The following is a 13334-nucleotide window of genomic DNA, read 5'->3' as shown; positions in this document are numbered from 1 at the left end:
CTACTGTTTAATTTTAAGACTGTTTTCCTAATCAACAGAAAATTTGAATGATCCTTTCAATTTATTCTAAAAATGCAGTGGGTATAGTATATAAAATACTCCTGTGTATAGCACTAGAATATTCCCCAAATACCCACTTACTTTAAAACTTAGTCTTTCATTATACAGTTAGCTGATACAGAAGAGAATTATAAAAATGAGAGTATGAAAACACACCTCCCTTCCCTCTGTTAGGTGGTGCTTTGAGTTATTCCTTTTAATGTGTTTTGCATGGTTCTCTGTGGTCATTTCACAGTAACCTTGACTCTCATGAAAAATTTTTCTTTAGCACTTGCTCAGTTATAGGTCTGCTAAAACAAGACTTGATTGGAAATATGATTTCTCCTTTAACTTAATGGAAACAAAGACCTGATAAATTTTGAATCCTTGGGTTTGATGACTCTTTGTTCGTGACAGGACATACAAGTACCAGTTTTAGTCACTCTAATCAGCAAACTCAAACTTCCTGTCAGATTTCAGACCTCCAAATATTTGGGTCACTTTTTTTGTTTTACTTTGGTGTATAAATACAGATGTTCAAGTTATCTCAAGTTTTAAGCTCTCTCATTAAAGAGCATTACCACAGTGGAAAACAACAGATAAACCTGCATGATTGGGTTTTGATTCCCTTGCCATTAATCTAGGATCCTGACCATCAATGTGCATTGAACAGCCACTGCTTGATCACCTGTATGAACTGAATGAAAGGTGTCTAAAATTGACATTTCTGTGGTTTTAGACACTCTTTTAAGTTTGAATGTATGGTTGTACAGAACTATAGAATATCCTCTGTTGAAAGGGACCCACAAGGATCATTTAGTCCAAGTCCTTGCCCATCATGAAACATCCCCAAGAGTCACACCGTGTGCCTGAGAGCATTGTCCAAACACTTTTTGAACTCTGTCAGGCTTGGTGCTGTGACCACTTGCCTGGGGACCCTGTTCATCATTTGTATGATGACTATTGCTTGCATTTTGTAGCACTAAAAATAAAAAAATAATTATTAGGTCATTTTGGTTTATCAATTGTCTTGATCCTAAATTGTATCATTTCCCAAACACTATCCCTTCTCAGTATGCCTGTTTTCACAAACTTTGATGGCAACTTTAATGTTATATTTTCTTCTCTTTTGAAGCCTTCACTTACAGAATCAAGTGATTATGTAGGAATTACTTTTTTTCCTCTCTTTTTTAATGAGCATCTCTGTGTCACTGGAAAATATCTTGCAGATGTGCACTGGTTTATGGTAGAAGATAATTAAAATGCCTGAAATAAAAGCCGTAACATTTCTAAGCAAATTTCATGCCTTTCAGGGGGTTGGCACAACCAGAGCTAATACTGCATTCAATGTAGTGTTATTTGGGAACAGAGAAACATTCAGATTTAATACAGCACAGGTAGTAGCACAAGTTTCCTGGGAATATAAATGAGAATACTACTATTAACAGAGACTCCCTCTGCCTACCAAAGAATGTCTCAAAAATATTCACAAGAGTATTCAACTTGTAGAAAACTATGCAAAAATCATTTCAAGAATTGATGGTGGTAACAGTAATAATGTCTGTTGTTCCTTGATATGAATTTGCTCAGAGTAGTGAGATATGTGAACTTTACTTGCTTCAGTGAGTAAGCCCTGTGTATTTCTCCTTATATTTTAATGTTTTCACCTCCAGTGAATTATCTCTAGTGTTTCTTGCATGTACATAGACCTGTTGTATTTACTTTGATCTGTTAAGGCAACCTGTCTTTCTTCTTTCATTTAGTGATAACATTTATTATAAATGAATCTAAATAGGGTGAGACAATTGGGACTTCTGCAGCTTTTCAGAGAGATGTTGCCTCACAGTTATTAATTATAACTAGAAAAATAACGTGAATTATTTTGCTAACAGCACATTCCCTTTGAAACTGCCTGTCTGATGCTTCTCAGAGGAAAATTATTTGCTTCCTAAAGGTACATTCTGGGACATTAGTTATGAATCCTGAAATTTGGCTCTTTCTGCATCTTGCATATGTTAATCAGTTTGTATCAAAAAGGCAGATAATTCATTTGGAGTTTTTTATTGCTATATGCTACCTTCTGTGAGAGATGAAGGATTCTATCTGAATGCTGTCAGATGAAAATATCTGTATTTTGTGGACTTCAGAGCACAGTCTTTCAAGAAATATGAAGGTTATTGGGTATAGTCCAGAGGATAGCAGAAAGAATGATAAGAGGTGTAGAAAACACAGCATACGAACAAAGTCTTTCAATCTTCAGGTTTAGTTGTTTAGTCTAAAGAAGAAAAAACTGAAAGGAAATTCATAATAGCCTTCTAGTGTGTACAACTTTTCTGTAAAGAAGGAGAAAAACATTCTTCATGTCCACTGGGAGCGAAGCAAAAAGTAGTAGGTTTAAATTACAGCACAGGAGATTTAGGTGAGACATTATGGAAAAAAAGCCCTTTCCACTGTAAGGATAGTTAAGCACAAGAATTGCCTAGGGAGGTTATGAAGAGGTTAGACAAACATATGTCAAAAATGATTTAGGTATAGCTAATCCTGCTGTGAGATAATGTTGGACTAAATAACCTTTTGAGGTCCCTTCTAGCACTACTTTCTGTGATTCTGTGATTAGGATACTGTACTCACATTGTCCTGCCATGAGATGTTTCCTTACAGGAATGATATAACTATATTCTGCACTGTCTGTTTTGCTTTGTTTTTACTGTAAGCTGATGGGATCAACAATAGTGTGATGTTTAAAGCTCTTTACCCTTATTCTTAGTATCTCAGGAACTTTCAGCAGGGCATTAGGAGCTCATCTTCAACCAGATAGCCCTGTTCTGGTTTTGCACTACCCATGTGTCAATAAGGGGCGTTGCTACACACCTTAGATTTTGGGACTTGTACTGTCTTTTAACTTGCAATCAAACACTTATTTGGCTAAATGCACAGTTTCTACTTATAAGCAAAATGCAAACAGAAAAAAAAAATAGCCATGAAAAGAAATGTATTATAGCTTCCCCATTAGTAAAACCAAAATAAAACCAGGCATGTTCTAAAGCTGAATATAACTCAAGTTGTGAAACATCCTGGAACTGACAGATGGAAAATGATATTAAAATGCCAGATATTATCATTATTACCTCATCACAGAGACCGTTGAAGACGTCAGTTTAAGACTGTCCTTATCCTCTGTAACACTCAAAATTCTTTAACTTTGTTCTTTCATTTGGCTTTTCGCCATCCGTCAGGATTTCAGCTCAGCTTTGCATTCAGCAGGAGTGTGTTCACAGTATACTCTGCATACTGAATATGGCTCCAGCACAGCCACACAGCAGTGGGCTTTGTAAAACTCCATCTGGAGGAGCAAGGAATATGATGTTTCAGATTCTGAAGTAGTTTAGAAGAAATTGGTCATACATTTTGACAGAGTGTGTGTCTGATTAGTGTGACTATTCTGCAGGGATGAGGCTGTCACAGCATCTGTGACAGGGACACACCATTATGCCACAGCAGTGACCTGAGTGTGTAATTTTCATGGCTGAGTGTGTTCTTGAACCTACAGAGGAGGTGGGACAGTTCTTGGTTTTGGTGATACTTTAAGAACATCAAAGTTCATGTTTCCACAGCGTTATCTCACAACTTTTTACATTTATGTGATTAGTTGCCCATTCTTACTGAAGGAATGAGCAGTTTCCATTTTCTTAGACAATCCAACTTTTTCACCAGATAGAGGCAGGATGGGAGAAGGCAGGCTCTGCAGTGCATGGTAAAGAGGTGAGCCAGAAGCCTCATCAGCAGATGTGAATCATGTCAGTGGATCCTGAGTGCCACAGCTCTGTGAGATGGACTTAGACTGGCTTGTTCTCTGCAGGCAGGTCCCTTAGGTGGGGATCTGAAAGAGAAAATGTACTGTTAAACAAGCTTATTTGCTGCTTACACCTGGTTTTCTGAAGGTAGCCTGGTATTCATCTGATTAAAAAAATTCAGGAGAGAAGCTGAATTCATGTGAAAAGAAAAATGCTGGTTTTTTTTTACTCCACCACTTCATTTGCAGTCCTCAGAATTTCCCTGGTGAAGGGTTCTCTTGCAAATATATATACACACATATATTTTGTATGGGGATGCATTCAATACTGTTCAGTTGTTATATTATCTGAAAACACAGCCTATGTTCAGTACTGGAGCTAAAATTGTATCGCAGACATTTAAAAATATATGTTGTTTAAAGAAGACCAACACAGAATGTTCTGTATTATCTATCTGATATTTGAAGTTCTTAAATGAGAGATCTTTTTGAATAATAACAGAATCAGAGAATCACAGAATGGGTCAGGTTGGAAGGGACCACAGTGGGTCATCAGGTCCAGGCTTCCTGCTGAGGCAGGGTCATCCCAGAATACATGGCACAGGATTGCATCCAGATGGTTCTTGAGTATCTCCAGTGAGGGAGACTCCACAACCTCTTTGGGCAATCTGTTCCAGTGCACAGTCACCCACTCACTCACACAATAAAGAAGTTCTTCCACATATTTAGATAGATCTTCCTGTGCATCAGTAGAAGCAATTGTATCATATTTTATTTGAGGGAAAGTAATTAAAATTGTAGCCCTTGCTCTGCTTTTAGAGATAGATAATTTTGGAAGTTCATTCAGAATAAGAGTTAGAAGTTTCATGTAGTGGTTATTACATTTCTAGAGTTCATAAAATCATTAGGATGCTACCCTTCCTAAAAAGCACTCAAGCCTTTCCTGCCTTTCCTGGAAGGGTTTATTCTGCACCACGGTATGCTGCCCCATGAAAACCCAAGGACTCAGCCCCTGCAAGGTGAAGGGTGCCTGGAGAGGGCACAAACCCACACTGAGTGCTGCAGACAAGGTGAAGGGAGGGCTTCTAGGAGGGTTTTGCCTCCCTGTGCCCAGCACATAAGGGACTCTGTGGGTTCCCATCCCCTTACTGTTTGCCCCATGCTGGCCAAGAGGACCTGGGACCCCCCAGTGCTGCTCCACTTTCCCCAGCTGCTGCCCAGCTCAACAGCTAGATCCAGAGCAAAGTGTCTGAGCAGCAGTTACCTCTCCATGGGCACAACTGTCTTAATACAGATTGTCTGCTGGAGGCAGAGATAATGATAGCTTTCAAGGCTAATATGCTTGGCAAGGAGGGAGCTGATACTGGAGGGAAGGGACCAAGAAATCAGTAGTAATTTAAAAATATAAATGTCTACCAGGATTCAAATTTCAGCCTTCAATTGATTTCATCCACTGTGCTCTCTGTGCTCATCTCCTCCGGTGCTTTAGTAGTCATTAAATGAACTTGGAAAACAAGTTTGTATCGATACCTCTTTTTTACCAAAAGCTATTAATTTCTAAAATAACATAAATACAGGTATAATTGTGATGTCACATTGTCAGAAGCCAATTCAAATGCCTTTCAGAGACACAAGTACATGCAAAGTGGTAAGTATGCCATAACTAATGGTATTATTAGCTTGATTTACTGCCATCCAGTCACATTTATGAAAATCAATCCCCAAGCTGATAAAATATCTCCCAAAAATTGATGTATTTTTACACTGTCAATAATAAGAGAAAAGGTGCAGTTCTGGGTTTATCTTTACTTTTTCCTGTGTGTTACTGGTTGAAAGGTATCTTACAGATTGCTGTGATATGTGGGGGTGTGTATATGAGCAAGAGATAGGTTATAGAGTCATGAGCTAAAAAAGATTTTAAAAAAATAAAATCTGGGTGATCTTTAGACAATTCAGATTGTATGTCTTACAAAGACTGTCAGTAGAATAAATGTGGCTATGTTAATATATTGAACCACTAACACATGTCCTTATCATAATGGAACTTACACAATGGTAGCTTCTGTCAGATTCTACTTTATACATACACACATGTTTGTCTGATTCACAGAAAGACAACCGTATCTATTTCATTTCAGCTCTGAATTGATACTTCCATTTTAAATCACCCACAGAACATCTTAGCTTAAATCTGAGCTTCTCTCTGATACTCTTTGCTATTTGTCGTGTTTCTGTGTGAGTATACTGAAAAGAGGTTACAGGCAATCTGCTGAGGTCTGTGTGTATGGTGCATTTGACCTCTGGACAAGAAAGGAGCTTCATCCTCCAGTGCTTTTAATTCTTATCCTTGCAGAGGCTGAATCTGTTGCTTGCATTCAAATAGTGTGTCTCGTTAATGCTAAGAAGCAGTGACCCACATAGCACAATGGATTCATTTGTCAATCCTGCGATTTCTGAGCTTTCCATTCATATATGTCTTAGCAGTAAATCGACTCAGAAATCATTTAATCAGTCTATCAATGCATTCTTCTTGTCAGTGGTCTGAATCCTGAAAAGTCCAGTTTCTCATTGGGCAGCATCAGGTAAAATAGATTTGGACCCCATACTAGATACTCAGACTGAAAATTCCCTGCGGCTCCCAAACCGCAACTCAAAACCACCAAAACCCTAAGTTAAAAAAAGCAGGATCTGGAAATTACCTTGAATTTTGAGGATGTTATTGTTCTGGTCTAGGTCTGAACTTCAGAGTGCAAAGCTGTCCCTGTTTGTTAGCATTTCAGAAATACTCTACACGCAATTACAGAAAGCAGTGCCCTTTTGTTCCCCCATGAAAAAAAACCTGAGCTTTCATTGGGTTTTTTGCTATTTCTAAGGGCTGAGGCTAGAGCCTGAATTCTTTACAACAGTCAGTGTTTTGCAAATGTCAATCATATCCTTACTATGTTTATTTTCAGTATTTACATGTTTATTTAAGTACTTGCCATTTCCTTTAAGCCTTACATAGCCAATCAGGCCGACCAAGGTCTAAAGGAACAGAACACTTTATTAGTGATATGCTTAATACAGTTTTTTTCCTCTTGTAGATGCAAGATTTACGGAATACAGAAGGAGCCCAGTATAGTTCCCATCCTCAGATGGCAACCATGAGGCCAAGGGTTCAACCTGCAGATATTAGGCAGCCAGGAATGATGCAGCATGGGCAGCTGACTACTATTAACCAGTCCCAGCTCAGTGCACAGCTTGGTTTGAATATGGGTGGAAACAGTGTTCCTCACAACTCGCCCTCTCCACCTGGAAGCAAATCTGCAACTCCTTCACCATCCAGTTCAGTCCATGAAGATGAAGGAGAAGATAGCTCTAAGGTAGGCTTAGATGCTAGGATTACTATGTAAATGGTGGATATTTTTAGGACCTGCTAAATGAATGATACGGCCACAGTTATTAAGGTGATACTTTATACATGATTGGTGGTTCACTGAAGTGACTAAAGGGTTATGAATACAGAACTTACAATATCCAGACAGTTCTTCAGGCAGCTTGAGTAAATTGCATCATTCCTCTTTGTGAGAGCAAACTGGAATACTGTTGAACACTGAAAGGATAGTCATTCCTTTAGGACTTTAATATAAGGGTTGAGTTTTCTCACTTGCGTAGCAGGGATGTTTGTTCCCAGTTAAAGATCAAGTTACTGCTATAAAAAGTATGAACAGTCTGTGCAATATGCTAGTCTTTGCTACTTGGTCACAGGATGAGTAAACAGAACATCATAGCAACCAGAACAGAAAGATCCTATGAACTTTAAAAACCCTACCTTGAAAATCTGGAAGACCCTGTACGCATTCATACTTTTGAGAGGTGCTGACACTTCACCATGACATGTTTAAGCTTCATTTTCATGTCAGTGCAGGAATGAAGTGATAAGAGAAATTTACATAATAAATTTCTTTAAAGGATAAATGTCAATCTATATAGCAGGTTTTGCATACAAAAATCTCCCAAATCTCCCAAAATCCTGAAAACCTCCCAGAAATACACAAGTCTATTATCTTAATTTTGCAGACAGAAAAGCTGAGACACAGGAAAACTGGGACTTTGTACTGTCATCCCTTAAACCAGGAATAGAGCATGTTGAAACTGGGGACCTCCTTAGCTCTGTTTTGTGGTCACTAGTAAAAAAGCAGTCCTGTTCAAGCACTCCTGCAGTGCAGTGTGTGCCACATGCAGTGCAGTGTGTACCACAGACATGTCTGGTGGGGAAAAGTTGCAGACATGCCGGGAATGTGAAGAAAACATATTGTGAGTCACTGAGGAGGTATAATCCAGTCAAAAAATGTGAGTCTGATTTGTTTTAATATTATATTGTTTTTCATGCCTCGAGCTATAAAATAATCATGTAATTGGAGACATATGTTTTACTACATTTTGAATAAATTCTGATTCAAAAGTTTTATTTCAGGACATTCCCCTGATTTCACAAACTTTAGGTTTTAAAAATTACTGAATAATTCATACATTTTAAATGAGCACTTCCTTACTGAGGGAGACTTTAGAATACAGCTATGTAAAAATAATTCCAGGCAGCCTTTACTTTTTCAGAATAATTTATTTGCTACTCCTCTTGCATTGCTAATATTTTTACATTGCTGGAAGTGTGCAAGATGCTCTAAACTTCTGGAGAAAATATCCATTCAAATAATTTGGATTTCCTTTCTACTTCTATCAAGTATTTCAGTTATTTAATCTATATTTTTCATGTACCTTTTCACTGTAGCACTTTGTGCTAACAAAAGTGTAGGGCTGTGGCTTAAAGCAAGCATTAGTTATCTGAAGCTAATGTTTTTAATAGAGAAATACAAAGCACTGCAGACTTAGTAAAATTGGTATTTTCTTTGTGAAAACCAGTTTATGTAGCATTCAACTTTTAAAAAGGATGTTACTCTTTTTAAAATTCTCTCATGCTTAGTCTAAGCAGAAAAAGATTACAAATGGCAGAATGCACGACACAAACTTAACACCAGTATGCTAAAGTAGATACATTGCCTTAAAATTATATTTATAATTTCACTGCTAAAAGAAAAGTTTTAAAGGATATTACATTTGGTTAATATTGACAGAGGCCTAAAGTCTTCTCTATCAAGTATGGTTTAAACAGCAAGCTTGATGGGGAGCAGATAATGCTATACATGTCTTCTGTGGGATTTCTTAGGGCTTCATGAAAACACCTGAGGCTGACCAGCAATGGTGGGCTGGCACACCTGATCCCATGCAATGGTTCTGCAGTTGCCTCTGTAAAAGACAAGAGGGGTTGAATAATTAGCCTGAGTTAAGTGTCTTGTTGTACTTCACGATTTAAAGCTCTCCACTGTGTATCTTTTTGTCACGTTGCTCTTCCTGGAAGCTGCCCGTGAGTGGCTAAGAATACTCAGAATAAATCGGTTTTCTGTGGCAATCTTTCTCCCAGATACAACAGTATTACATTTTATCAGAGTTGCTTTGGAGGGGCCTGTGAAAGCTCTCACTCCAGAAATCCTCTTCCAATTGAAAGAAGGCACTGGATGGGGACAGGAACAGATAGACCGACTGTTCTGTCTCTTGTGAGAACACCTGCCTTTTAACTGAATATAACTTTGTGAAATTTGGATTCTTCTCTTTGATTTATAAACTATCATGCAGCTATGTGGTATTATTTAATAGATCAGCACCAGAGCTCATTAGCCAGTCCTTTGGTAGGAATGCACATGCTGCAGTCATGGGGTTGCTGTTGGAGTTCACTGTGCAGTCAGAGATGTTTCTGCCATGAGTACTGGGTAAAGACCTCTCTCAGTTTATACCAACTGAAATGTGTGAAAGAGAAGCCACTGGTCTTTTCATAGCATATTTAGTAGAGAGGTCCCTAAAAACTATATCTACTTCTATCTAGAAGAAAAAAAATACAGAGATCTCAATATCCTGTTAATATTTATATGAATTTATAGAAGGAGCATGATGGAAGGTGCAAAAAATACATACTTTGCATACACAGTTGAACTAAAAGTATAATTGTTGCCCTGTGAACCACTGATTTTCATGAATGGAGGAAATGACCATTTCAGCTCAATATATATATTCCAAATGCCAGTATTAAGCTTTACAATTGATGTAATTGTTCATGTACTGAGCTTCGTGGATGTTCATTCCATGATAAATATTCAAATTGTTGTAAGCCTTATCCAACACACAGAGAAGTAATGGCAGCAGCTGCTAAATGTTATTTGGCAATACTCTTTCTCATAAAAACTCTTTCATATAGGCTGTTCAGACTTCAACTGTCCTATATTCTCTTGCTCAAAGAAAGGGAAAGGAGCTGCATTATAGAGGGCTCAGTTTCCCTTCATTCTATTACTCTTAAAGCAGGACAGCTGAGGTTGCTTCACCATGAGATCAGTGACAACTGTAGCATAGTTGTAAGGTTGGATATTCATTCCGGGAGCTGCTAAGACCATGGGACTGTGAAATGTAGCCTCAGACTAAGGGTATTGCCTCTGCAAAGAGTGCACATCACTAAGGCTCCTTAATTCTTACAAATCTCCTATGTGGAGCTATCGTTAGAAGCCGAAAAAAGGGAGAACTTAAAAATTAGTAGCTGTAAGTAACTATGAAGACCTCCTAAACGAAGTGGCCACTTAGCATACACCTTATTCTGCCCACCTCAACATTGGAATATTATATTTATGTAACTCATGCTATAATTCACACTGTTGAATCATTAAACTTGTACTATGTTATTGCCAAGCATAATTGTGAGCTGCTGGAAGCATTACTGGTTTGTAAATAAGTATTTCTTCATAGATGGATAACAGGGTCTTCTTCCATGTTAATTTGCATATCACATATGAAAGAAATTCAAATAATTTATTTTAGAGGAAAGATAGCAAGAGGACTACAAGTAGCAAGAATTAAATAACAGAAATACAATTACTAAAGAACTGCTGCAGCATATTCTCCTTATGTGGCAGAGGTTTTACAATATTTACTTTATATGATAGGAGTTATAAGTGGAATTTTGTGTTGTCTGCTCAGCCTATTATGCAGATGGTGCTTGATTAAAATCTATTTTAAACTACAGCGATTACTGCAAGATAGTGTGCATAAAACAGCTCTCCTAGCTCCATTAAAGGCTTTGGTGCTATTGCAGTTTATTTTAAATATGCTTATAGACATTTTCCAGGTTCTCAAGGGGCATTTAGATATCAACGATGTGCCTTACTTGATAGTTTTAAATCCTACACTAGATATTCTTGTGATCTATTACGTGTGCAACATGGTTAATATACACTTTTTTAAAGTGAAAGATTATTGCTTTCTTGTGATAAATAAGTTAAATACATCACCATAATTAAGCAATAAGCTATGACAGGAGGTGGATTACCATGAGCTAACTACACCTCCAGGGATTTTGAGGCACAAGTCTATGCCTAGCAGAATATATATGGTTTTTATTTTATTTTCCATCTGTCTCTGCTTTGGTGGTTAGCAGTGGAGTCTATGAAGCTGATAGACTGATGGGAGCATAAGGTAGACCATCATCTCAGCCATTTGCAAGGTTATTAGTACTGGAATTCTGGTATTCTTTTTATTTCGTTATTTTCGTATAAGACAAACAGAATTTCCCCTGTGAGTACTCTGTTTTTAACAGTGGGTTTTTGAAGTCTCTTGATCATTAAGGTTGGAGAACAAGTTTTTAGAGCTGTTCACAGAACAGCTTACCAGAAGGCACTTACACAAGTTTCTGTAGTATATCACCTAGTTGAAGTAATGTGGTATCCTAACATACAGAGAACTTTTAAATTACATTGGTTCAAAAATAAACTGAAAGGAGAAAAATGCTAGCGAATCACACGGGTAAAATTTTAACTATAGAACTAATTATTTCAAAGTCTTCTTGCTCATGGAGTTCCAGTTGCACTGGACTTCTGAAAAGTTTAGACTAATGTTCTCAAACTAGAGCCCTGGTTAATTATACTTTAACTGCTACTTTTGTGTATCCTGTGGAATTAAAAAATAGCAAGAGACAAAAAGCTGGATAACTTAATAAAGGGCAGCACAATTTTGGTTTTCCATATTTTCCGAATGCTGACAATAGGCTGCATGTCTATTAACTTTGCATTAAAGTTGCAGCTATTGTAACATAATGCTCAAAAAAACAAGCAACTTCATTTTCGAGTTCTGGTCATCACTTTGTTGCTGGTTTTAGTAAGCCACAGAGATTCAGATGGTTCACTGTATTCACTTGGGTTCTGTTGGACCCCACATGCGGAGGCATATAGGAAAATTAAAAAGTTATTTTTCTCAAAACGAGGATTTCCAGCCATTTTCCTCATGCAGTTCCAATGATTTGCACACCTGTATCCTCCTGTGCCACTTGATACGCATTATTAAAAAATAATAATAGAAGGATGTGAAAGAAGGCATGCCTAGTAGATCCTTAGCCTAGAGCATACCATTTATGCTCTTGATCTTCTCTTCTCTTAAAAATGCTTATGATGCACAGTGCTTTGGTCATGCTGACAAAAGAAAAGAGCCTTTGAACCCACTTGTAAGATCACACACCATTTCTACAGTTACAGTAAATTAAGTGACCATATCAAGAAAAGCTACTTTGCCATGGAGCTCCAGTGTGTTGAAGAATCAGGTTATTGTCCCTTTATGTGCTTGTGAGTCATAGAATCCTAGAATAATTTAGGTTGGAAAAGACCTTTAAGATCATGGAGTCCAAATGTTAACCTTGCACTTCCAAGCTCGCCACTAAACCCTGTGCCCTGAGCCCATATCAAGACATCTTTTAGATGCCTCCAGGGAGAGTGACTCCACCGCTTCCCTGGGCAGCCTGTTCCAATGCTTGACAATCTTTTTGGCAAAGGATTTTTTCCTACTAGCCAATCTAAACTTCCCCAGGGGCAACTTGAGGCCATTTCTTCTCATTCTATGGCTTGTAACTTGGGTCAATAGACCAACATTCACCTTGCTGCAACCTTCTTTCAAGCAGTTGTAGAGAGTGATAAGGTCTCTCCTGAGCCTTCCTTTCTCCAGGCTAAACAACCCATTTCTTCAGCTGCTCCTCACAAGGCTTGAGCTCCAGACCCTTCACCAGCTTCACTAGGAAAATAGGGTGCTTTGGCATTTGCACAAATGCTTATGTGAGGGTTTATTTCAGGTGGTGCATAAATAAGGCACATGAGCTTTCCTCCAAACACCATTCCTCTTTCAATCCTTTCCTCAAACCATTTGTTTTTACATGAACAGATATAAAAACTACTCAGCCAAATCCAGATAGGTAAAACTGGTCCTTTAAAGGGCTCTAAACTCTAAACCAGTCTATACTGGTAAAGGTTTGTTTCCTCATACTTTATTAGAGAGTGTGTAGGGGAGTGTCTGTAACTTGAATTGCTTGGTTCACAGCCAGATTTTCTTCAAAGTCCCTGGAAGATGTACCACCAGCTGCAGAAGAAATTGATTTGAACAG

General features: G+C 38.0%; 1 protein-coding gene across 3 annotated transcripts in view; it reads left to right on the top strand.

Annotated features, from left to right (window-relative positions):
• TOX (thymocyte selection associated high mobility group box) overlaps nt 1-13334 on the top strand; it is a 218930-nt gene that overhangs the window by 166881 nt on the left and 38715 nt on the right. For 2 of the 3 annotated variants that reach the window (XM_038129460.1, XM_038129459.1), the window contains exon 4: nt 6916-7194. The exons of the other annotated variant lie outside the window; for it this stretch is intronic. In XM_038129460.1, the coding sequence (XP_037985388.1) occupies nt 6916-7194 (279 nt within the window). The remainder of the gene's footprint in view (nt 1-6915; nt 7195-13334) is intronic. 3 annotated transcript variants of the gene reach the window in all.

Source organism: Motacilla alba, chromosome 2 (genome assembly GCF_015832195.1).
Source record: "Motacilla alba alba isolate MOTALB_02 chromosome 2, Motacilla_alba_V1.0_pri, whole genome shotgun sequence".
In the NCBI taxonomy this organism is placed as follows: domain Eukaryota; kingdom Metazoa; phylum Chordata; class Aves; order Passeriformes; family Motacillidae; genus Motacilla; species Motacilla alba.
The sequence above is the reverse complement of the archived record's forward strand: the minus strand, read 5'-3'. Positions and strand labels throughout refer to the sequence as shown.